The sequence below is a fragment of the Pelodiscus sinensis genome, chromosome 1 (assembly GCF_052426305.1).
Source record: "Pelodiscus sinensis isolate ZL-2025 chromosome 1, ASM5242630v1, whole genome shotgun sequence".
Lineage (NCBI taxonomy): Eukaryota > Metazoa > Chordata > Testudines > Trionychidae > Pelodiscus > Pelodiscus sinensis.
Window position 1 is genome coordinate 104,070,942 of NC_143052.1, and position 26,576 is coordinate 104,097,517.

General features: G+C 43.2%; 1 protein-coding gene across 5 annotated transcripts in view; it reads right to left on the reverse strand.

The window, feature by feature from the left end:
- Positions 1-26,576, reverse strand: part of BRAF (B-Raf proto-oncogene, serine/threonine kinase) — a 568,039-nt gene that overhangs the window by 50,376 nt on the left and 491,087 nt on the right. For all 5 annotated transcript variants that reach the window (XM_089782036.1, XM_075939782.2, XM_075939791.2 and 2 more), the window contains exons 4-7: positions 17,166-17,269; positions 14,413-14,515; positions 12,823-12,971; positions 11,582-11,701 (exon numbers count right to left, since the gene is read on the reverse strand). In XM_089782036.1, coding sequence (XP_089638162.1) covers positions 11,582-11,701; positions 12,823-12,971; positions 14,413-14,515; positions 17,166-17,269 — 476 coding nt within the window. The remainder of the gene's footprint in view (positions 1-11,581; positions 11,702-12,822; positions 12,972-14,412; positions 14,516-17,165; positions 17,270-26,576) is intronic.

Below are 26,576 nucleotides of genomic sequence, written 5' to 3' on the forward strand. Positions count from 1 at the left end.
GTCACTTATCTTCATATTTCAGTTAAGGGTAGTAAATCAATATACGTCTCTTATTCAAGTCAAAGTCAATCATTGCTGGGTCTGTTGGTAAGATTTAATGAATTTAGGCAAAAAGTTAATGAGAAATACTTGCATTTTCTGAATCAAAGAAAAACTACGCTTACAGCACACTTAATAGCAGGTAACAGATATTTTGAATTAATTGAGACGTTTTACAGGGCAGTCCTCTATCCTCCAGGCTGATAGGTGAGTTAACCACTTCCACAAAGGCTAGGACAGGATAGGGCTATGGAAGAGGAAGCGAAGGACAAAGCAGCTTGCATCACCAACAAGATTCTATCATAGTCCCCTTCAAATAAATTATTTCTAATCTTTTATTAGTTGATCTTTAGGGGAATAGCATCCTCAACAGAGACAATGATTTTTTTAACCCAGAGAGGATATCTTGAAGTCCACCTTACAGGCAGAGCCATATTTATCCCATTTTTCTTTAGGGATTTTATACATTTTAGCACAGACCAAGAAATAGATGGCTTCTTTCAACCAAAGTATTATGCACCCACTTCTCTTTTCATCACTCCCCCGCCTTTGCCCACTGTAGCTTTATTGACCATGGAGAAACACTTCTTACCTGGCCCCAAGCTGTGAAGAAAGAGGGCAGGGGTGGTCCTCTCTCCCTGGGGCATACTGAACCTCTCATTCTTAGCCCCACCCCAGAGCAATGATTTAAATGAAGCATGTTAATTTTAATTTTATTTTCCAAAAATCAAAAAATAATTGTGTTAAGGGCCCAAGCAATGCTAGGTAATTTTTTTAATATACATGTAAAATTCTGACAAAATGACTGACCAGTTGTCCCTTTGGCTGCTCCACTGTAGGTGTGCTTGCATCCCTGCACTGATGATCAGATAACTTTGGTAGCACTGCCCATTCAGTCTGCACATGCACTGTCCCCTGCCACGAGGCTAACCAGAGATGCTCTGCCCCAGGCTTCCTGGAGTCAGCTGCTGATCAGTTTCAGCAGTGGCTGAATCGGGGACGGCTGGGGCAGAGCAGTTGGGGTGCTGCCGGGTTGGTCCCACAGCGCCGCCCTTGGGCGCTGCGGGACCAACCCGGCAGCACTCCAGATGCTCTTCCCCAGGCGTTCCCAAGAGCAGCTAGGGTGCTGCCGGGTTGGTCCTGCAGCCCCGAGGGGCAGCGCTACGGGACCAACCCGGCAGCACCCCAGCTGCTCTGCCCCAGGCAGTTTCAGCAGCGGCTGAATCAGGAAGCCAGGTGCAGAGCAGCTCCAATTGTCCAGCAGCCGGAGCACTTCTAGGTTCCTGATGGTGCCGGACCATCAGGAGTGCCGGATCATTGGATGCCGGACCAATGGAGTTTTACTGTACTCTGTACTGTTAATGTTCCTGGTCCCAGGTAAATCTGAAGTAATCAACTGTGGAAAGGCAGGATCGATACGAGGAAACAAAAATCCTGTAAGTTGAGGGCCAAGAACCAATCTCTCTGTTCAAAAGATGGAATAACTGTCGTTAATATGATCACCTTGAATTTTTGAGCTTTGACAAACTTGTTTAGTGCTCTGAGACCCAGACCCACTTGACAATTTGATCTGAGGAAGTGGGTCTGGCCCATGAAAGCTCATCACCTAATGAACCATCTTGTTAGTCTTTAAAGTGCTGCTTAGTCCTGTCTTTTATCTATTAGATGTTATTCATTTCCAGTTGTGGAATGGAGCAAGGAGACACCCAAATATATGTTGCAGATTAGCAGGGCTCAACAAATCGCTGTATCTACTCGTCCGGGGTGAGTAGATTTCAGCTGTTTGCCCTGTTCACTGGCGCTGTGCGCATGCGCAGTGCCGGTCTGGTGCATGTGCGGTGCGGGACTGGCGAGTAGATCTCCCCGCAGTTTGTCGAGCCCTGTAGATTAGTTATCTTGAGTTGCTGTTAAAGGGAGTGATCTCTTGGTGACCTGATCAAAGCATCAAAACTGAAGTTTTGAGGCAGATGGTTGTGAATAGGGTGACTGAAGGAGGCAGATGCTTGTGAAGAGGAAGAATGGAGGAAGCAGATGGTTGTGGAGAAGAAGACTGAAAGCCTGACAGTTTGCATTTTGAAAACCTGATTTTTTCCTTTGAAGCTCATAGGATCACTGAGCTGGAAAATGTGCTGTGCAGGATTTATGTTGAGGTTCAAGACTAAATTTCCTTTTTTTGTACAGGTGTAAAAATCCCTAATGACCTGAGGAGTACCTTTGGAATCTCTGAAAGTATAGAGGGATGCATCCGTCTCCTTGGCAAACAGTCTGGTGACCCTCAAAGGAAAGCTGGACAATGACAGCCATAATGCTTGCCATGTAACAGATGTGGAGATGAACTGGGTTGCTGACTTGGCTGTATCAAGCATTGACTGAAGTGCTGTCTTGATCACAAGTTGTTCTTTGTTAACAATGGCAGAAAACTGTTCCTGACTATGGAAGCTGATCAATAAATGTGTTGCACTCGGAGTAACTCATGTAACTGTATTTTTCTAGCTGGCCATGATAATTTGCAATTCTAAATTACACTGTGGTGGATGAGTAGGCCTCTCTCACAAATAGTCTGAGATGGTTCCAGTCACTGTCATAGAGGGTGTATGTCAACTGGTGTGGATGACCTATGGATTTCATAGCATCCAAAACAATCAAATTAGGGAGGGTTGGGGAAAAAGGAAATTCCGTATCTCTAGCTAGGACACAATATTTCTTATCAGTCCATTTGCAGATAAGCATGACTGATAATGGAATCTACTATATACGCTTGGACGGCTCCAGAAGGGTCTCATTAATGAGAAGGGCTACTATGGAGAAGGAGTGTAAGGCATCCTGGAGTTTACGATGGGTGTCTTTCACCTTCTCAAGAGGTATCTGTAAAGTGTCTCCCACCTGTTTTGCCAAATTATGAAATAGCCTGAAGTCGTCTGTTAGAGGCAGAGGAGGCAACACTGCCTTGTCTGGAAAGGAGGAAAAGATGTTGGTCTGACCTCCTGTTCTTTCATGATCTCTTTCAGATGCTCTGCATACTGTGGCTCACAGAGAGCACCTCAAATGTTTATGATGGGCCGCACTAGATGTTCAGGAGGCATGGAGTCTGTAAGCCATTCAGGGATCCCAGTAGCACTACTAGGGCGGTGGAAAGGGTCGCACTGGCTTGACCCATGACTGGCCATACCACAGAGGATTGAGGAGCAGATGAAGGGTATGATTGAGGGGGCCCAGGTAGGGGGCAGACACTATAAGAAAGGTGGTTCTCTTCACTATCTGATTCTTGACTAAAAAATGGAATTGCATGACATAGGTATCGGCAGAGAGTCCTGTGTTTAGAGTAAACTCAGTACTTGGGCTCCAGTACTGAGTAGGAGAGATTCTGATACCTCAGATACTGTGAAGTCCTCTGAGTCTCAACTTTTATGGTGCCATCATACTCAGTACCAAAGGTAGTTGTAAATGCTGGGTCCATGGTACCAAGGTAATTGGCAATCTGGGCCATACCGGCTCCAAGGCATGTTTTTGACAGTGCCAATGGTGCTACCGGTATGGATATTATCTTCCCAGAGATGGGGCACTCTTTGTCTTTGCCTGTCCTTGATAGTACCATTGCCTCAGTGGCTTTGCCCATCAGTCCTTAGGTGCATCAATAGTACCTGCTGCACCAGACGCTCATGAGTTATGAGTATCATGTTTCGATAGTTTCAGTGCAGTCAGTACCAACAATACCAAATGTGTCAGATCTTTTTCTGAAAGCCCAAGACTCACTCTGGGGACTCATGGCTCGCTTTTTTGAAGCCTTAAATGAGAGGTCCATGGGTGTTTTCTTTGATTCATAGTCCTTAGAAGAGGATTCACACCAGGTGGATGATTCCTGATATGGGCCTAGGGTAGGCTGGAGGGCTGCCTTCACTGAGGAGGTGTTTTAGTATCATTTCTTTGGAGATCTGGACTTTAATTGTTGGCAGAGACCATGCTTTTGGAAAATGTGGCATTTCTCAAGGCAACAGAATGTCTGCCTGCTGCTGGGGCAGTCTCATTGCAAAGAGACACCTCTTCAACCCCCAGGCACTGGACATACCCTGCACTGGGGCAATTCCCAGACAAAGAGAGGGTTCTTGTTTTAGAGAAAAGAAAAACAACTAGAGGAACTCTACAACTAAGAATGGGATTCACTATGTGAATTCTAATAGAGATAACAATCCAATGAACGGACTACCAATGACTCCATATCTAGCTATGGGAAGTGGAGAAGGCACTGAGGGAGTTTCACCCATGTAGTGCTAGTTAACTTCATGACAGAACACAAGAGGGGATAATGCATGTGCGAGTCAGACAGACACTGCTGCCAAAGTTCTCCCATCACCAGCACAGGGATGCAAGTATACTTACAGCGCAGCACTGATAGGGACACTACTCAAAGAAGGAGGAATAGTCCATTGTCCTGTGGGGTGTAACTTTATCTCTGTGTGGGGTTCAGATGCACCTCTGCCCACCCTGGCCTACAGTATGGTAGGAGAGGAGAGAAACATCAGCTGCTGGAAGAGAAGGGAGAACTACGCACAAAATCAAAGGGGCAGTAGCTTAAATGAGAGAAGAAACGTTTACAGTGGCACAGATGTGGCAGACTGGGGATGTGAAGCACTTCCAGGATTCATAAAGGGGGGGAAGCAATTTATGCGCCAAATTCTCAAAGTCTTCTGCTTCTCTGTTTTTTGTGAGTGTGGTTAACTCCTCAGTTTGTAGACTATATGAAAAGAAGAGAGTTCTTTTTCGATGTACTGTGAGGTTTGCCACATTATCCAGCACAGTATCTTCCCAGGCCCACATACGTGTCTTCCACTGTGAGGATGTTTAAATCAGTCATAAATAAAATATTCATGGCCCACCAGCAAATGTCTGGCACATTTCTACTAGGGATGTGAATGGGTAACTGAGTAAACATCATCCATCATCATTATCCGGGAGCAGCTCCCCACTCATAGCCTGATGAAGGCGGAGGGCTGCTCCATCCCCACAGTGGCTTCACGTGGGGCCAGAAATGGCATCTTGGTTCCATGAGGGCTGGGATCTGGCAGGCCAGCATGGGGCTAGAAACAGTCAGTTTAGAGCAGTTCATACGCATGGGTTACTCCAGCCCACCCCCGTTTAATCAGTTAACTGATTAAATTTAAAGTTTAAACAATTAACTAATTAATGGGATTTGACATCCCTAAGTCCTACCCCCCTAAAAGACTCTACTTTACCTCCTTATCCCCACAGAAAACAGACACTATATTTCTACAGTGTTTGTGCCACAAGAGAGGATAAAGTCTTGGTTTGATTCTTATTTTACTGACATCAACCTATAGGAATTTGTTAGAGAGAAAGGTAAAATTCAATTTCCCAAAATAGGAGAACATGCCTAAGCTATTGTACTAATAAGACATAGTCTAAGATTTAATCTTTTGTAAACTGCAACACTCCCATTGATGTTAAACGGTGCAAGTTCAAGGCCCCTAGGAATAGGAAGGCAACTTGGATACAGGCCTGTAAATGACAATATTTCACCGATTTTAAAGACCCACAACTCCCCACTCTCCTCACACAATGTCCCCAAAATATGTAGAAATCTGAAAAAAATAGTTTAAAATATATAATTCTCCTTTAAAATTTTATTTCCCCTATAAATAGCAAATACATTCAAGTTTTAATATGGACTGTCTATCAATTTTCATGTGCTTATGGTTTTGTCTACCAAAGAAAGGTGTTTTGATATAGTTTTTCCTTCATTTATGTTATACAGATATAATAAAAGTGAAAGAGTGTATCTAGTACTTTGCTTTGTCTAAAGTAGCTTAGGTCACTTTGCTTGAGAGAAATAGCATCTATACAGAACTATGATTTTTCTAAATAAGTGTAATTTTCTGGGCATGTATCTGAGTACAATTTTCTGGTGCTAGGCTCAGTCCATTAAGGGCTATTTGTCATGGTAGGTTGTGAGATACTTTCTGGAACTGTGGGATTTAAGTCAAACTCCCATGATTCCTTTCACTGTATCCCATAATTAGCCTATTTTTTGCTAGCCAGCTCTATTTTTTCAAAGTTTCAAATGTTCAAACTACAACCAGGCAGCATGCTGAGCACCTCAATCCTGACCATTATTAAACCCAGGGATGCCAAGTGTCTAATTTTCCAGTCAAAATGGAGACTTAGCAGCAGCCAATCAAATGTACTGAACAGATGCTAACATTCCTGTTAAGGATGTAAAATCCTAGTTAATCAGTTATTTAACTGGTTAACCAATTAAGTGGGATCCTGCTCCCGTACCCTCTTACCCCATGCTTAAGGCTGCTGGTTGCCACTACCAGTCCCCTCCCCCTCAGGTGAAAGGGCTGGAAGCAGGAGCCGGTAGTCTCAAGCGCAGGAGGGGGGGGCGACTTCTGGTCCTGTCCCCCCTTCCTCCCCCGGCTCAGGCTGCAGGCAGGGAACTGCTCCTGGGTTAACCAGGTACTGGTAAGGATGACGATTACTGGGTAACCAGTTAACTGGTTATCTTGCTGTCACCTGTTGAGGCAGTCCCACTTCCTATCTACATCTTGTAGACAGGCAAGCTGCATGCTCCACATCAGACTGAAACTCCCATCCCAGCCCCCAGTGCAGAGGGAGGTGGAGAGGACCAAGCAATGAGAAAGAGGGGAGGCGAGAGAGCGGGGGCAGGGCCCCAAGGGAAGAGGAAGAGCAGAGGCAGGGCCTCAGGAAATGAGGCAGGGCTTGGGGGGTGAGATTTTCAGAAATAAAGAAGTTGGCAATCCTAATTAATACAAATAGGGCACTCAAGATGTGTTAGAAATCAAGCAGGTGGCTTTGAAGGACATGCAAAATCACTAGAGCCCTGTTTTTCCACAAATATGAAATAATACAAAATAAAACAAATGATGTATAAAAGAAAAGAAATGAGAAAAGAACTCACTCCATACCAGTGGCCCCTGTCTACAGGATACAGCCTGACTCCCTATTCTGAACACACAGTCACATAAAAGTAGGGAGCCAAGCTCTGCCCCTGTAAGGCAAGAGCTGCTGCTTTGCGGTGTGTGCAGGGCAGACTTGGCCAGAGCCTCTCACTGCTTGGGGATAAGAGAACCCCCTTTCCCTTTAAGCCAGATATGACCCTTCTCCCCACAGGTGGATAAAATGGATACAACAAAAAATGCTGTCTGGATACTATAAGAGAAGAGGAGACTACTTTTGCACAACATTTTCTGAGACAGGCCTTACTCGGTGCAGTATTACTTGTGGCTAGGGTTACCAGATGATTTCAAAAAAATACCAGACACACTTGATCTCAGACAGGGGTGGGGACTGGCTGGGAGGGGAGCGGGGCTGGCCAGGGGAGATCGGGGGCAGGAGAGGGGGGTAAACGGCTGGCAGGAAGCAGGGTTGGCTGGCAGGGGATTGAGGGGAGCGGTGGGGAACCAACCAGCAGGGAGCGGGACTGGCTGGGAGGGGGTTGGGACGAGTGGAGCTGGCCAGGGAAGATCGGGGTGCGGGGAACCAGCTGGCGGGAAGTGGGGCTGGCCGGGAGGGAACCGGCCGGCGGGGAGCGGGGCTGACCAGGAGGGAGTCGGGGGAAGGAACCAGCTGGCAAGAAGCAGGGCTGGCTGGGAGGGTTTGGGGGAGCAGGGCTGGCTGGGGGGGAGGGGGCAGGGGGAACCAGCCAGTGGGAAGCAGGACTGACCCGCGCGCATGCAGATCCTGGGGTGCTGCCCATCCTGTGCACGGTCCCATCAGGGCACACGGGCTAGTTCAGCCCCAGGGATTACATCTTGTCCTGCTCCCCTCTACTGTGTACTGTAGTTGCATACTGCCTGGTTGGTAGACACGCTCACGCAGTATGAGTGTGTCTACCAGCCAGGCAGTACGCAACTACGTACCAATACTCATGATAATAATAAAACTTACTTAATTAGAAAATACCGGACATTTATATGTCCGGTATTTTCTCAATTTGTTTCCCGGACAGAAAGCTCAAATACCAGACTCTCCAGTTCAAAACCGGACACCTGGCAACCCTACCTGTGGCCCCAGCCAGTGAGAACCTAACAGTGGGCTGGGACAGTGCTGCAAACCTTCAGGATGTAGAAGGCCACTTTCCTAGAAATCTGTGTACAACTCAACCTGAAATTGCAGCACTGGGCTGCCCCAATGAGAGTCCCTCCTGAACATGGAGAAATATGTGAACACTGCAATATGGAAAGTCATCACTCTCTCAATTGTACTAGTCATCAGCTAACCAGTTTGGTGTGACTGAACTGGTAGTATAGATATTTTTGGAACTTTATGAACAGCTGAAAAGGATCTCTCAACCATATGTCCCTGTGGTCCAGGGATCTAGGTTGCAGATGCAATGTGCTATTTAATAAGAGGGAGCAGGTGAGGAAAGTACATTTAATGTACTGAATGAAATGAATACAATATAAGGTATAGGGTTTCTGAATTAATTTTATTAGGAATAGGTACTGGTAGGAAAAGCTGTTTGAAAGTGTAATTGATACAAGTGCAAAGGTAAACAACACTATTGATTTAACAAATAACAAGAAAGTGCAAACGTAAAAAGAATTAAAATTGGACAGAAATAGAGTGAATTAGTTTGTTAAGCTAGGACCTCAAAATCTGTAGGCAGAGATCACTGGTGTTCTCTTCTTGTCTTGGGGGTGAATGGTGTAGGAAAACTGTCTCTCTTACAGTTGGCGAATGAAAGGGAGCTCTCAGTACACTGCGTTAATAGGTGGCAGCACAGGATTAGGTTAGAGTGTTACTTGGGAATGCAGAACATTGTTCTCCAGCAAACTTGTCTCCTTCTACATCATGTCCAGCATCCTTTCCTGCATGTCCCTTTCTTTGGTCAGTCAGTCCATATACTCTCCTGACAACTCCTCAGAACATGCCCTGTTGTCCTCTCTCTCATGCCTGTCCTGCAGCATAAATCCTTTGCTCCATTACCCTATGGGTTTTTTGCTCTCTGCTGGGACTCATTCATGAGATTACCAAACATCTTCTTTCTCCACTCTCTCTTCCTTCAGAGGTTTGCCAAGAACTCAGCTACTAATAACGCCCCTTTTGATGTGAGCTGTGTCATGCCACACTCTGGGAAAACAGAAAAACCATACAAGTAGTCACTATACCAATATAATAGCCATCGTGCCAAAAATGACAAAACATTACTTCTCTCCAAATTTTTTCCATTTTGGAATTCTATTCCTTTGAGTTCTTCCCAGGGCAGAGGTATGCTGGAATATAATACTTTTTTGAAGTTATTTAACTTTAGTTGGGTCTATTGCAATATAGTAACACCTTTCACATTCAATATAAGGATAGTTTTTGAATGTGTGCTTGCTTGTTTTGGGGTGGGGGAATGGAAGGCCTACGTGTTCCCATGGGACAGGCTAGTAATTGTTTATACAACCCTGCAGCCTGCCCTTACATTGGTCGTTATTACTCTGAGATATGTCTCAAAGTTTTGTTCAGAAAGCAAAGGCACAACCAGGAAGACGTGTAGCACTGTTATTTGATACTGGTCATGGAGCTGTTGCTGGAGTGAAAAGAAAGCATTACCTACATGAGTGTCTATGGGAAGACAGCACTACTTTGTAATGTGTACATCAAACTATATCACTATCTTTGCTTAAAAGTCTTATTCATAATTCTAAACCATCCGATCAGCATAAAGCACACAACAAATAAACAGAATTTTGCAGCTGTGATGCATGTCCTGTATGGTTTTCCCAATGCAATGTACTGCAATAAATTAGTGCTTTGCAAAAAGCTTACATGCCTTTTATAACACCTGTCACCACAAGTCTATATAAAATGAAATGCCTAAAAGAACCACTAGTGGCCAATTTATCTTGTTTACCTTCACATATATGAAAAAACTCAAGATCATGACTAAATTGTGGTCTTACATGAATTTTCTAAAACTTCTGGCTTTTATTTTGCCTATATTAAAACTGCCTTGGATGCAATGCGTTTTTACATTTTTCTTGATTCCATCTAGTCACCATCTTGTGTGGTGTCACATGGATGGTAGTGGGTAGGGGCAGAGGTGGTTGAGGGATAAAGAAATGTAATATCAAGCAGCACAGGGAAGAGATGTAGTGTGTTGTAGTCTACGGGCATGCTATCAAATATGCTGCATGGGGAGAAAAGCTCCTTTTAACAATTTGTATTTTCAGCTTGTATTTACAGCATCCATGCTGGCTGGACCAGAGAAAAACTGAGTAAGCCAAAGAGTAAGGATGCTGCAAAGAGATGGACATATCTGCCATTGCTGTAGCAACATCTATTAGATATCATGGCGCACAGCTAGCACCCAGAAGAAAGGTTTCCAAATCCCCATGAACAGGCACTAATGGCATGGATAATAGTATTACAGTACTTAATACTTACTGGTTGAGATACTCTCTGCAGCATTCTCATGCTGGCTCTCTGGCAGGGTCCCCGGAGGTGTATCAAGCTGGGTCTCTCTTAAAGAGATCTTGGCTGCCCAGGGGAAATTCCTCCTAGTCAGGTGTCCATGGTTGCCCATGTAGTTTCTGAAGGTGTGTCTGTTTTATTATGGACCATGGTCCAGCTGTCAACAATTCTGTGGTGGCTTCTTGGGCAAAATTCAGTCCAGCTCTTCATAGCATATACATGTGATGTGAGCATGAACAGAGGTCTTGTTTTTATCTTTAGCATTTCTGAATCAGCTGCTTGCTTTGGAACAGAACTGGCATGTGTCCCAGGAATACCCCTTCTTCTGCGTTTGCTCTGCTAGCTGCTGGTAGATCTTGGCATTCCGGTGACTACTGAACAGACGAAAGTAAACATGTTCTTCTCTCTAAAGGGCAAGGCAGTACAGCATTCCCTGATGGGAACATGCAGAAGTACAGGGAACAGTGCTTTGGAAGGATTTCATATCTGTGAATTGATCAAGAGCTGGTGTTGTAAACAGATGCATATGCATATATGCCAGCGTTTACACAGAGGGAGGACATCCAAGCAAGAGTATCCCAAAGCAGGTGTATCTAGATGTGAAATAATATGCAGGTGGGGACAGTAGTGGGAGGACTACCTGAAGTAGTGTTGTTCATTTGAAATGGAGATGTGTGCATACAATCCTTACACTGCTATAACTCATTCTGAAATAAAATTATGTTGCTTCAAAGCAGATTAGTTATAGCAGGATAAGATGCAAGATAAAGCAAAAAGACAGAATTTGTGTGTGGATGCAAAGCAATGTATACAGAAAAAAACTAAAGATAGTAGATCAGGCCTACACTATTATAGGCAAAAAAGTACAACTAAGAGGCATATCCTGCAACATTTATGCACATGCTTCACTTTAAGCATGTGGCTAACCCCACTAAAATCAGTGGTACTATTGGTGAACTTAAGTTGAGCACATGTGCAAATATTAGCAGGATAGGGCCTAATTACTCAGGTGAGCAAAGAGGATCTGAAGCAGTACTTTGAATACTTCAAGACAAACAATACTAAAATGTCGTGTCATTAAACAGCAGGAGTATTGTCCTACCCAGTAGAATCTGAGGAGGCCACTGAATGGTATGATCCAGATGCTTGGGTGGTCTCTCCTAAGGAGGTCTCCTCCTGTGGTATTGGGTGGTGTTCAAAGAACTTGGAGACAAACAGCAAACTGTGAGGTAAGAACAAAAACAAAACAAAAACAAACCTAACTTGTGCAAAACCCAGAAGGCTCAAACATAATAGGCACAGAAGAAAAAAAGTCATGTATCAAATTCTAAACTGTAGAATAGAGAGCACACTAACAGACTATCTATATATTTTCACAAGTTGTTAGTTATCTGCAGGGGAGCAAGAGTTAGTGCCTTGAGTATCTTTTTGTCTAAAGTTATTTTAAAACCTTTGCTAGAAATTGAAAAAACCTACTTTCTAAGCAGTGTAAAAGCAGACAACTTAAACCTTCATGTTAAGAAGATTGTGATGTCATCTTATATAGAAGATTGTGATAGAATATTAAAAAGGGACTTTCAAAGGAGGCTATTATTAGGATAAAACAACTGCATCCACATCTCTTAGTTCATCATCTAGAAGTGGCCAGGGGAACTGTGATGAACGCAAGCTGGAAATAAAACTTTATTTGGAAGTTCTCCCCAATGGGAAGGTCTTTTAAATGGCTTTATGTAGCTCTGTTAAAATTGATCGGTACTAAAATCACTACTGATTGAGCAGAAACCTTGATTACAAGTCCTGGGTACAGAACAAATTGAGTATAAAAATTCAAGAATAAATGCATATTGAAACAATCTGCCCTATTCTTGGTTCTGCTTCATACTTTTTACCTAGGTATACAAATATTACCAATGAATTTTACTTTTTAAGCCAAGTTTGCAGTAAAACAAATGTCAACTCCACCTAATTGATCAAAAAAGTTCAATGTTATTTGAGACCAAATTAACTGTAGCTGGCCAAAGATAATTTATCTGCATCTAAACACATTTAAATGAGTCACTATCATTGCCCTGGTGAGGAATCTCTTTGACTGGGTAATAACATATGTAACCAATCCAAAATCTGTCTTACTGAATCAAGATTTCAGCCCTCCTATTCACTTTCTAAGGACGAACTTGAACTGGTTATCTGAACCAGCACAGAAAAAATAAGAACTATAAATTCTCACCGAAGCAGCTTCACTAATGTATTTTCTTAGGCACTTCTCTTGACTTTCTCAATTACATCTGTCAACTAGTTCTTGTGTCATCTGAACTAAAGCACACAGGAATTTTGATTACTTACTCAAGCTGGTCATAGTTAACACACATCAGTGGCACCTCTGTACTACAGCGCTGGTGAAATTTATAGCCACAAGTCTGGCATCGGAATCCCTGGAAAAGCAGCTTTCGACAAAAGTCACAGAATGCTAACGTGAAAAACGTCTTTCGTACCTGTGGTGTCAAAAACAAACAGTTAGATAGGACATTTTTGTAATCTGAAAGGGCTCTATGTTTCCACTAAGGTATTACTATCAAAATATATAGCTGAAGGAAAAAACAAATTGAATCTATTTAAACAGAACATACCAAAACACACTGTAAATAAACTAGATGTGAGAGAAGGCCTGCTTTAGAGGGGTTTATTTACCTTTATCAGATGACACCCTTCCTCAAAATCAGAAGACTGGGAACATTCAAATGGTTTATAATTAAACTTGGGGGGGGTAGATTTTTATCAATAAATGCAGTAAATGTTGATGCCACGGCACACACAAAACCATTGAAAAATATGTCCTTTGATAGTTATCTCAATTTATAGACTGAAAAAGTAAGAAAAGGTTGCTGGAAAACTTATTAGAGTTTTATTTAAGGATATTTAACTTGTATATTTTGACATGTGATGTTGACAATGTGTTTTAACAGTCAAAACTTTAACTTTTTGAACCTCAACATCTACTTCTATTAAATAATTGTCTGACCCACCCCACTCATGAAAGCCAAACAAACACCAATATTATCTGCCAAAATTATAAAAGAAAATCAAATTCTGCCCAACGTATTTATTATTTTGTATAGTAAATCCTGGCAATTTTTTGTAGTTGTACATAAAAAGCTACACTACAAGACACAAAACTTTTGCTGTATTTTGGTTCCCCACCTTAAAAGCACAACTAGCCTAAAAGTAACACAAGCAGGATTTCCTACAAGTAAGAATCAAAAGTTTTAAAAGATGCTGTTCAGAAATTTGTAATAGCTTTTATGCATTCATTTAGTGGCCCACTGTTTGTATAACACACCGTAAGCCTCAATTTAAAATAGCTTTCATTTAAATTATGGTTTTTTCCATGGGGTAAATATTATTTCCAGGTCTGTATATGAACCTGGAATGATCCAGAGTACTTGTGTTTAAGAGCTTCCACTCATGTAGCACCTCATCAAGTCAAAACATACTTGTTCACCAGCATCACTGATGACGTCAGCATAGCTTTGGGAATATGGTTTGTTAGTTAATTGTTGCTGCAGTCACCAGGGGAGCACAGAACACATTTTATAGATACAGCTATACAAAAATAATGGAATATTATTATCGCTCTGCTATGCAGTGGTGATTTTAAAACCTAGATACATAGACTTTGGGGTCTGTCTGCTACTAGGGTATGCAAATGTTAAGGAAAGTTAAATTATGTTTATTTTAATGTCAGTTATCTCAACTGAAGCAAGTTTTAGTTCATCTGAGTCTGTAGGTTTAAAAATCTCTTATGCAACAACCTTCCCCACAACAGACACAAATGTTTGCTCAAAAACAGACCTAAAGTTAGTTTGATTTAAAATGTTCAAAAGTAGATTTAACTCTAGTGAACATTTTAGACAGTTCATAATACAAAGTACGTACAAAATTGTGTGTGGTAAGCGGCACATTCTCCAAGACTTCCACGTGCAACTCCTCTCCTGTGAGCCAGGAAATGTCAGTGTCCCAGCCAATGGGCTTCTTCTCTCTGAAGTGTAAACAAGCCCTTTATGGTTACCAACCTGCAAGCCCTTGCAAACATTATGTTGAACATGTGAAAAGTTGTTACCAAGGGGACAGTGGTATTATGGGAGGTTTGCTGTCCAATCTTCCACTGTTAGAAATTTAAATGGCAAGAAATTAATCTGAGTTTATTCCCAAATAATTGCATAACTCTTGGACAAACAACAGGATAAAGAGATGAACTCTTTTCTTCAAATCAGCTTTAGCACAAAGACCTACAACTGCAGAGATTAGCCCTACGATTGACCCTACAACTGCAGCGATTGGCAGGTCCTGGGATCCAAACTTGATAAGATACTTTTCTATCCAGTTGTGAGACAACCAGTGTTCCCTCTAAGATGCACAGCAGCAAAGCTTCACAGCTGATTAATCAACCCCGCCCTGTCAGAGGCTCAGGGCATGGAGCTGACTAATTGGGTGGTGTCGATTAACCACCCATGAAACTGTGCTGAGCTGTGCTGCCATGCAGCTTAGAGGGAACACTGGTGACAATTTATCCCTATGTTGTGGTAGCCATATCAGTTTCAGTATATTAGAGACACATAGTGGGCGAGGTAATATCTTTTAATGTACCAACTTCTGTTGGTGAGAAAGAAAAGCTTTCCAGAAACAGAGAGCTCTGCTTCAGGTCAGGGAAAGGTACCCAAAGCTTCATAGCTATACACGCAGTCCCCGACTTACGCGGATCCGACTTACGTCGAATCCGCACTTACGAACGGGGCTTTTCTCGCCCCGGAGCTCACGGGCGGCGAGTCACCACCCGTGTCCTCCGGGGGGAGAAAAGCTTCTCCCGGTCTCCCTGGTCTGCTGGGGGGGTCCAGCAAAGCCGTTGGACCCCCCCAGCAGACTAGGGACACCCGAGCAAAGCCGCCCAGGAGGCGGGAGTCCCGCCACCTGGGCGGCTTTGCTCCTGTCCCCCTGGTCTGCTGGGGGGGGGTCCAGCAAAGCCGCTAGACCCCCCCAGCAGACCAGGGACACCCAAGCAAAGCCACCCAGGCGGCGGGAGTCCCGCTGCCTGGGCGGCTTTGCTCGTTTGCCCCGGAGCAAAGCCGCCCAGGCAGCGGGACTCCCGCCGCCTGGGCGGCTTTGCTCCTGTCCCCCTGGTCTGCTGGGGGGGTCCAGCAAAGCCGCTGGACCCCCCCAGCAGACCAGGGACACCCGAGCAAAGCCGCCACCTGGGCGGCTTTGCTCCCGGGCAAACGAGCAAAGCCGCCCAGGCAGCGGCTTTGCTCTGGTGTCCCTGGTCTGCTGGGGGGGTCCAGCGGCTTTGCTGGACCCCCCCAGCAGACCAGGAGCAAAGCCGCAGAGCACGCCCGCAGCAGGACAGCCCAGGCGCGCTTGGGCTGTCCCGCTGCGGGCGTGCTCAGCGGCTTTGCTCCTGTCCCCTTGGTCTGCTATGGGGGGGGGGTGCAGCTAGTGCTCCTCCCCCCGCAGCAGACCAGGCTTTTCTTGCCTACCCCTGGGGTAGAGCAGCTGGGGGCTGCCGGGTTGGTCCCGCAGCGCCGCTCTGGACCAACCCGGCAGCACCCCAGCTGCTCTGCCCCAGGCATCCCCAAGTCAGCCGCTGCTGAAACTGACCAGCGGCTGATTACAGGAAGCCTGAGGCAGAGTTGCTCTGCCCCAGGCTTCCTGGAATCAGCCGCTGATCAGTTTCAGCAGCGGCTGACTTGGGGACACCTGGGTTTCTTAAGTTGAATCTGTATGTAAGTCAGAACTGGCATCCAGATTCAGCCGCGGTTGAAACTGATCAGTTTCAGCAGCGGCTGACGCCAGTTCCGACTTACATACAGATTCAACTTAAGAACAAACCTACAGTCCCTATCTTGTACGTAACCCGGGGACTGCCTGTATACAAGGTGAAACAGATAGCATAAGCCAGTTAGCATATATTCACCTTGATTGGTCCCTTAGGAAATGCTCTAACTACTTATGCTAAATTAGCTATTCAAGTTTGTATTTACCTGTGACATCCTGAGTATCTTTCCCAGACATGAGGAAGAGCTCTATATAACTCAAAAGGCTGTCTCTCTCACCAACAAAAGTTGGTCCAATAAAAAATATTACTCCCCCTACTTCATCTCTCTAATTTGTTCCCATAACAGACTTAGAGGATTTACTAATTTTAGGGAATGGTAGGAATTTAATTAGAAGTTTAAGGATTAAAACTCATTTTAAGAGTTATTCATGTAAATTCTCCATCCAACTAAGTTTTACTTTGAAATCCAGATCAAGTAAAATCAATTAAAAGTTAAAAATTCAAAACAACCCTATGTCATAGTTTTAAAATTAGATGTTTTCACATAGTTTTGCAGCTAAAACAGATCTCAGGGATAACAGCCTGTTGCATTCTGTTATGTGCATCCTAATAGGGGAAGAAGTTAAATATTTCCCCATCAACTTTTCATATGTCAAAGCCCTGTTTAAGCACAGTTTTGTGGCCATCGCCCCATATTTTGTGTTGCCCCAAATCGTTGTAGCACAAACTAAATAGTTCATTCTGAATTTAGTGAAATTCATCTTTACTTTCATAATGTTGGATGGAATTGACCTATGCTGGTGTACTTCTAGAAAGAACCCTGAGAGTGTACAAAACCCACACCACACATAAACCATACCCATCTTGTATTCTGTAAACAGCACAGCACTCTGGGATAAGACCCCTCATCATCAGAGCTTTCTTTAGACTGTCCCGGACTGTCACCCCACATCTTGCTGGAACCTGCAAAGTAAAATATAAGACATAAGTATTAGAGGAAGAGATCATAATTCACTCTCATGGTTGAGGCAAACTAATGTTCCAGTCCTTAAAAATATACAAAATGTTCAAAGCATCATAATTTTCATTTTTACAGCACTTCACAGAATCCTAAATAATAATTTCTCAAAGTACTTCGCACACTGTGGACATTACGTACGCTGCATACAAACCAGACCATTATGAATTCCAGTTGGACATCCATGCAACCTAAATTTCTAATGACATTTCAGAGAGAAAATTTGACTTGACCCTGGATGACTTTCTATCCTTCCCATTATGCAACAGAGATGGCAGATATATAGGTAGCTAAAAGCTATTTATACATATGATAATTTTGAAGCGCTTGTACTGCAATTAAGTGGAGTGCTGTGTCATTTGGAACTAAAAATAAACATGCAATAGGCTTGGATGAAATAGCTTGAACTGGACTACTTACCATAAACCTACAAAATTCATTATGATAGATACTGAGAGAAGTTACAGAAATTTTAATGGAAAATACCAACTTCATGTCTGTTCAATTTAAAAAAGAATTAATAGTGGTGTCAGGTAACACAACCGTTCTGGAGGCCCCAGCCAATATTTGTGACTACATTTTCCTATTTGTAAAAAATACTTTTCTTTCCCCTTTTTCTGGTTGACCCATATATGGCTGAAATACACTAGCTACAGTCACAAGAATCTAAGTATGTGTCTAGAAATGCTTTATTACAGTAAATTTGTGTTAAATTCCTACAACACTGTAATAACAGGATATGGGCTATATGAAGGGTTATATCCCTGAGTAACTCTTACATCAATTTGCTAATATCAGACTTCATTTTGGGACATTTCCAGGAGACAAAGCTGGTTCCATATCGTTCAACTAAACTGTATGGTGGGTTATTTTGCAGGATTAAGGCAAAATTAATATATGCTACTCCAAGGAGAGCTACAGGATCAGAGAGAAGATTAGACAAATCGGCAACAATCAGGAAGGGAAGCACTACAGGTCTTTTAGGCTACGGCTACGGCTACGGCTACACTGCACTGTTTTTCCGGAAAAAGCTACGCAAATTGCAAACTGCAATTTTTTTTTTTTTAAGAGGCTTTTCTGACATTTGGCTCGTCTACACTGAGCCAAATGTTGGGGAAAAAAACCCTTTATTGGAACATTCCTTCTTCCTCATAAAACAAGATTTACAGGGATGCCGAAAGAGCACATCTGCTCTTCCAAAAATATTTTTGGAAGAATAGACGCATTCCCTGGACGTGGCAGAATTTTTCTGGGGTATCCCAGAAAAATTCTGCAGTGCAGACATAGCCTTAGAAAATTTGGTTTTCCCTTTGGGAGTAAGAAATAAAAGAGCTATTGAAAGCTTTTGTTATGCTGCTTTTATGTTTACTCAGGTTAAATAAAAGTTGAGTGTTTTTTCAAATCCAGACATAGTAGTTTTGAAGAAATCTACAGTGTCCTGGAAGCAGAGTTAGAAGAAGCAGCAGAATCACCCAATAATCATAGACAAGCATCCTGAGAGAAGACTGCGGGTTAGCGCACGAGAACCACTAGTACTGAATAAGGCACGGCCCCAAGAAAAGGCAGGTCATGACACACACCATGGCATCCATTTTAGTATTTTACTATGAACTGAGGTTCTTTGAGATGTTTGGTCCCTATCTTCATTTCACTGAGAGTTATGCACATGCACTATGCGCCCAGAGCGGAAACTTTGAAAGCAGTATTGTTCGGCACTCTGCACATGAACCCTGTGGTTTCACACAAGGCAATAAAGGAGGCAGCAAGCTACCAGCACCTCCAGTTCCTTCTCATCTCAAGAGCTGCTTAATCTACTGCAGAGGAAAACGAACCAATTTGGAGACCACACATCTTGAAGAACCTTGTTACAAATAGGTAATCTCATTTTCTTCAAGTGATACCACGGTAGTAGGGACTCTCCAACTTTTTAAAGCACAAGATCACTTTTCGAATATAAGTGCAATCCAGGAACTACCTCAAACCCAGATACTCTCGCTTCGCCTCCTTCGTGCCTCTTCTCCGAGGCCCTGCCCCTGTTCCTGCTCACTTCATTCTCCCTCTCTTTCACCAGGGAGGGGCAGAGGGAGGCTCCCAGGGAGAGGAAATTTCAAGGCAAAGGGCAGGAGGTGCGCAGCAGTGCGGAGAGGGGCAGCTGAATTGCTGCGCTTGATAACCTCTTGGCCAAACCAGTCAGGATCACCTGTCAGAGGCTCCCTGAGTGTCCACGTTGGAAGTTAGTGGGAATCTTTTCACTGTCTTCACTGACTAATAATGGCTAAGAATGTTAAAAATTGGTTAATTGACAAGTAACCTCGTGAATTCTTATCAGTTACTTGATTATTCTAGTCTTTGGGGGCAGGGCTGGCAGCAAGTGCACTCTGGCCTCATTCCTTAGGAGACCCCAGCCACTCCACGTTGCTGCCTCTGTATCAGACACAGCATCATGGGGTGCCAGGCGCGAGCTGGTCTGTGAGGGGAACCAGTTTAAAACCCAGCTCCCCTTGTGGACCTTTGCTGCTGCCTCTGATACAAAGAGGCAGTGGCACGGGGTGGCAGCATACCCTGCTAGGGGGTGATCTGAGCTCCCAGAGCCGGCACAAGCCGGAACTAAGCTAGGCTGCTGGCCAGCCTGCTAAAAAATGTACTGGCAAGTGTGGGCGGAGGAGGAGGAGAGGAAGGAATTGCATGTAGTCTATAGCATTAACCTATAAGCTTTTATTAATCAGTTAATTGACTACACTATCACAGCCCTAATAATGGCTCAGATTCAGTTTGTCTGGGGAAGTTTCTAAGCCCCAGGAGAGGATCCCTCAGGGCTACAGGTGTTAGAATGGAGGTGAGCAGACCTGGAAAATTGATGGGCTGAATCTGAAGAGGCATGGCATGCATTCCATAAATAAAAATGTATCTGAAACGGATTAAGTGTAGTTAAGGGTAAAATCTCCCCAATGCAAAATGATGTGTAGAAATACTCTAGACCCAGGCTACTCAACACGCATGTGGTCCACGACCCGCTTGTTTGCAGCCCGAGGTGCAGTTTGGGTTCATGTGGGGCTGAACACATGGCCCGCAGATGGGAGCCAAAACAAAAAAGTAGTCAATATAATGGTCTTCTGTTGATATGCATTTTAGCACTTAAATTCCTGAATTGTCATTGCTCATTAAAAGTGCTATGATATGGGTAGAAATCGGGTAAATGTTGCATTTTATTAATATCAGCAGAATTGACTTAAATGGGGCCTGCCTATTGTGTAGTCTTAACTTAATCTTTGTATTCATGCCCATCAGTGTGAAAGCTATTTGCATGTCTATGCAACCATATTTAAGCTGCAGTCCTCGACATATACTGTATCATTGTGGCCCCCTGGGCTTCCAAAATTGAGTCGCTCTGCTCTAGCCTGTGAGCGACATCTAGACTGCCCTCTCTCGCACAAAAAAATATGCAAATGAGGCAAAGTGTGGAATATCGCCATGCCTCATTTGCATAATTGAGGCTCCGTTTTTGCGCAAAAACTCCCTCTTCAGCAAGAGACATTCTTCCTGAAAAAAAGCGGAAGAACGGCTCTTGCACAAAGCCTCAAGCAAAAATGGAGCATCATTAATTATGCAAATGAGGCACAGCAATATTCCACTTTGTCTCATTTGCATATTTTTTGTGTGCAAGAGAGGGCAGTGTAGACATAGTCAAAGAGGCAGTATAAGGTCATGACTAAAGTTTTGTGTTAGAGAAGGAGACAAATATTAATTTGTGTAGTATTGCCTTATCTGTTGGAGAATAAATCATAGACTCCTAAAATTGTGGGACTGGAAGGAACCTCAAGAGGTTATTAAAACCAAACTCCTGCATTCATGGCAGGACTAAGCATCATCTAAACCATCCCTGACAGGCGTTTGTCTAACCTGCTCTTAAAAATCTCTGAAGATGGAGCATCCTCCTTAGGCAAATTATTCCAGTGATTTACCACCTTCACAAAGTTTTTCCTAACATACAACCTAAATCACCATTGCTGCAATTTAGGGTCCACCAGGGTAAGGAGAACAAATTTTCTCCCTCATCCTTGTAACAACCTTTTATGTACTTGAAGACTGTTATGAGGCCCACTGGTCTTCTTTTCCCCAAACTAAACAAAAACCATTTTTTCAATCTTCCCTCAAAGATTATGTTTTTAGACCCTTAATCATTTTTATTGCTTTTCTCTGGACTTTCTCCAATTTGTCCTGAAATGTGGTGCTCATAAGTAGGCCTCCGCTGGAGTATTGTGTAATCAGCACTAAAGAATTACTTCTTGTTTCTTGTCTACAACAGTCCTGCTAATACATCGCAGAGTGGCACTTGAATTTTATACAACAGTGCTACACAGTTCACTCATATTTAGCTTGTGATCTACTATGACTCCATATCCCTTTTTCTGCAGTACTCCTTCCTAGGTAGGCATTTCCCATTCTGTATGTGTGCAACTGATTGTTCCTTCCCATGTGGAGTACGTTCTATTTGTCCTTATTAAATTTCATCCTATTTACTTCAGACCATTTCTAGTTTGTCCAGATCATTTTGAATTTTAATCCTATCCTCCAAAACACTTATAACCCTTCCCAGCTTGGTAGTGTCCACAAACTATGTGCTCTCTATGTACTCAATGGAACCAGACCCAGAACTGATCCCTACAGAAGCCCACTTAATATGCCTTTCCAGTATGACTATGAACCACTGGCAACTGCACTGTGCGAACAGTTTTTCAGCCACTTGTACACTCACTTATAGTAGCTCCATGGAGTTTGTAGTTCCCTAATTTGCTTGAAAGATGATAATGTGAAACAGTATTAAAATCAGTATCAAGTCAAGGTATATCAGACCTACTGCTTCCCCCATCCACAAGACTTGTTACCTGTCAAAGGCTACGTCTACATTGCACCTCTCTTGCGCAAAAGCCTATGCAAATGAAGTGCAGATTAGCATATTGCTGCACTTCATTTGCATAATTTAGGGGCCATTTTGCGCAAGAAGCTGTGCAGGTGGATCCTTTTTGTGCAAAACCCCCCTCTTGCGCAAGAGCAGTTCTTCCTCATTTTTTCAGGAAGAACGGCTCTTGCCCAAGAGGGGGGTTTTGCGCAAAAAGGAGCCATCTACACAGCTCCTTTTTGCACAAAAGCCTCTTGTGCAAAAATGGCCCTTAATTATGCAAATCAAGTGTGGCAATATGCTAATCCACACTTCATTTGCATAGGTTTTTGCACAAGAGAGGTGCAGCGTAGACGTAGCCAAAGAAATCTATAAGGAAGCTTATTTTCTATGTGTTTCATTTTCTTTCCTGATACTGGATGGGTCAGTAATTTCCCACTTCTTTTCCTTTTCATATATGGGCACTATGTTTTCCCTTTTCCTGTCTTCTGGAATCTCTCTCATCTTCCATAACTGTTCAAAGATAATTGCTAAAGGTTCAACTATCCCCTAACTCAGCACTAGGTATGTTAAATTTAGATTAATAGGCTAATCCAATAGTCTATAAGAGAGCCTCATCTTTGAAGTGTAGCAACAGCCCCACAGCTCTTGTTATACTTCAAAGGTGAAAGCGATGTGCAGAGCACTGGGGCAGCATGGGACTGAATGAATCCCCTGCCGGCCCATTGTTCCCTGCAGTGTTTCAAAGCACTAGCACCGCATGGAATCAGGGGCCAGCTTGGGACTCCACCGCTGACCCTGGCTCAACACAGTATTGCCGCTTTGAAACATGGCATGGAGCTGGGCGCCAGGTGGGACGTCCCAGCTGACCCTGGGCTCCATGCAGTGCTGCCACCCTGAAGCCTCCCCCACCTTGCTGTCTCTTCCTGATAGTGTGTTAACTGTTTGACTAGCCTTTCACATCCATACTCAGCACTATACGTATTCTAGGAAAGGAGTTTTCAGACTCTAGGTTCCGGCTTGTAAGGGCAAGCCACTAGCTGGCTGCAAGACCTTTTGTTTACTTGTGCCTCTGCTGGTCTGGGTGATCACAGCACTCCTTGGCAGCTGATCACCATTCCCAGCTAACAGGTGCTGCAGGAAGCGGTGTCCAGGTCCGCACCACTTCCCGCAGCTTCTATTGGCTGGGAATGGTGGTCCATAGGCAATGGGAGCTGTGATTGACCATACCTGCAGAAACACAGGTAAACAAAGCATTAGCAGCCAGCTAGTGGCTTGCCCTTACAAGCTGCAACCCAGAGTTTGAAAAAACCTGTTCTAGGATGTATTTCATCAAGCCCTAGTCACCTGAATAAATCTAACTTTTCTAAATAATTTTAACTTGTTTTTTTTCCCCATAGCCTCTGATCCTTTAATATTTTCTATTAGCATTCATGCTGATAGATGTCCAACTCCTACTAACCTTTTTGTTAAAATTGAAACAAAGTAATTTAGCACTTCCACCTTTTCCACCTTTTCTACTATTGTTTTTCTCCCTCATTGAGTAACAAGTCTACTCTGTTCTTAGTCTTCCTTCCTTAGTGTCATCTCATTAATGTCTTGACCTTTCCAATTCTTACCTCTCTTCAGGGGTGGGGAGTTATTTGCATCCTTTGCGATTTGCCTTAGTTTCCACTTTTTACCGAACTCTTTTGAGTTTCATATCATTGAAGAACTCCTGGTTAAGCCTGGGTGGTCTCTTCCAATCTTTCTAATTCAGGGAGATAAGTTTGCTTTTGTACCTTCAATAATGTCTCCTCAAAAAACTGCCCATCTCCTGAACCATTTTCCCCTTTAGACTTGCTTCCCAGGGGATCTGGTCCACCAGCTCCATGAGTTTGCTAAAGTCTGCCTTTTTGAAATACATTTCTTTCTTGTGCTGTCATCTCTTTTGCCATGTCTTAGAAACATGAACTCTGCCCTTTCATGATCACTTTCACCTAAGATGTTTTCAACTTTCAAATTCTCAATTGTTACTATTTTTCAAAATTAAATATAGAAATAGCTTTCTCTAGCTTCTGAAACAAAAAATTGGTCTCCAATACATCCCAAGAACTTGACAGATAATCTGTGCCTTACTGTATCATTTTTCCCCAGTAGGTGAAAAAAGGAAAAGAAAGTTCTTTTATCAACTAGGGTTGCCAGGTATCCGATACTGAACCGGACAGTCTGGTATTTTCGCCTCCTGTCCAGTAAAAAAAAAAAAAAACAGAAAATACCGGACACCTAAAATGTCTGATATGTTCTGATTTTTTCCTGGCCAGGAGGTGAAAAATACTAGGTCCTTACCTGGTTCCACAGGGGAGCTGTCTGGCCCGGAGCAGGAAGACAAGATGGCAGGCGGCTGCTGGCAGCCTGTTAGAGCCAAAAAGCCTCAAAGGCATTTCTTAAAGGGGGCTTTTTGCTTAATTCAGAGTCCTTTTTTTTTTTTTGGCTCAACAATTTTGGTCTTCCCCCCCACAACAGAATTTTTCCCTGGTGTTTTTTTGGGGGGGGGGAGGGAGCAGGGAGAAGGTGTTCAGTATTTTTGGTTAAACCATTGGCAACCCTATTAACACTTTTTTGTGACCAGTGGAAATATGCTGGATGGTCATTAGCATACAGGTAACAGGTGACCTACAACTCAGCATTTTATTGCTATTGAAAATCAGCATTGGGGATTGTCATATTTAACTAACCAACCCACCCATCCGCACTGGTCTTTTAAACTAACTTTGTCTATAGAATTTCTTGGATTTTAAAAATGGTAGGTGTAGGTGGTGTAATAATACAATATTACAAAGCATAGTACAATACAGTAAGTGTATCCACCACCTCAGTGGAGCTGAAAGACTGCTATGGTGCATTTCATAAAATTACTCAGAGTGCCAGATGTTTTACACTTAAAAACATGACAAATGTTTTTAATCTCTATAGCCTGGGTCCTCACAAGCACTGAGCTCAGAGGATCATTTAGTAGAGCTTTAGGGGAAAAGGTCATATTCCTCTAGAATCTTACACAGGGGTAATAATAGTTCCTACCTTGACCAGAAGGGGCATCCTCAATAGGATTAGAACTACAGTAATTGCTCATTTAACACTATAGAAATGTTTCAGAAAATGATCGTGTTAAGTGAAAACGTGTTGGGGGGAGGGATCAATTTTCCCATTGAAAATAATGGAAAAGGTGGGGGTTGCGTTTCAAGCGGTAGTGTCTGTTGGGACCGGGACATAAGGTTGGGGGAGAAAGGGGACTGGGTTACAGCAGGGAGGGGAGGTGTTTGGCTCTGGGGAAGAGAAGGGGAGGAGAGGGGAAGGGGACTGGGTTGGGAGTATGTCCTTGTGAGGGGTCTGCCGGGACCTGCACTGCGTCTGGCGAGGCGCGAGTTGCCGGGGAAGGGCGCGGTCTGCGACGAACCCTCCGTTGCTTTGCAGGGAGACGGGAGAAGCCCCGCGCAGCCACCAGCGACGGACGAGCTGGGGAAATAGTGGTATTCCAGGGACGGTTGTAGAATTCAAAAAATGTTTCCTAAAAAAAAAAATCGTGCTATCGCCAAAATGTGTTAAGCGGGCACGTGTTAAATGAGGAATTACTGTACTCATATTCAGCACCCAGGCTGTGTAAAATCCAGCAATAGAAGATCGCAGTTACTCTTCCCCCCCCCACACACACCTTTTATGGTATAGTGGCCATCTTTACTGTGGACAAAACTACCTTCAAAATACAATCCTGTAGTTTTACTCCTATTACATATTATGGGAAATGGCAGCCAGTTAAGATAAAGGAAAGCTGAATATGATGGAAGAGGAGAAAATAATTAACTTTAATTGCAACCTAACTTCTTCAAATGGGCATTTATCACTACTCACCAAGGAGATAGTTATGCAGAAAACCTAAACAAACCAGCTTTTTAACATCATGCTGGATCATCTTAATTATGATCTGCATTTTAGTTATTCCCCTACCATTGACTGGTAACCCTTAAAACATGTTAATTTGCAACTAAATATATTCTTAACATTACATCTGATGTTTCTTTTGTTAACCCGGAGGATCCAATATATTTGCATACATTTATATAAACCAACATATAGTTTAACTTACTTTTATTCAGACTTAATTTATTGCTAAAACTATGAATGATTAATTTCTTATTTACTACATGATTAATTATTTTACTTGTGAATTGTGTCAAGTTCTATTTGGATGGAAATTAAAATTCATTTAAAAATGTATAAAACATTTTTTAAATGAGACAACTTTACCTGTCCTGAATGCACAGGAAAAAGTTATCAAAATCTGTTCTGCATTTAAAACGGACTTATTAAACGAA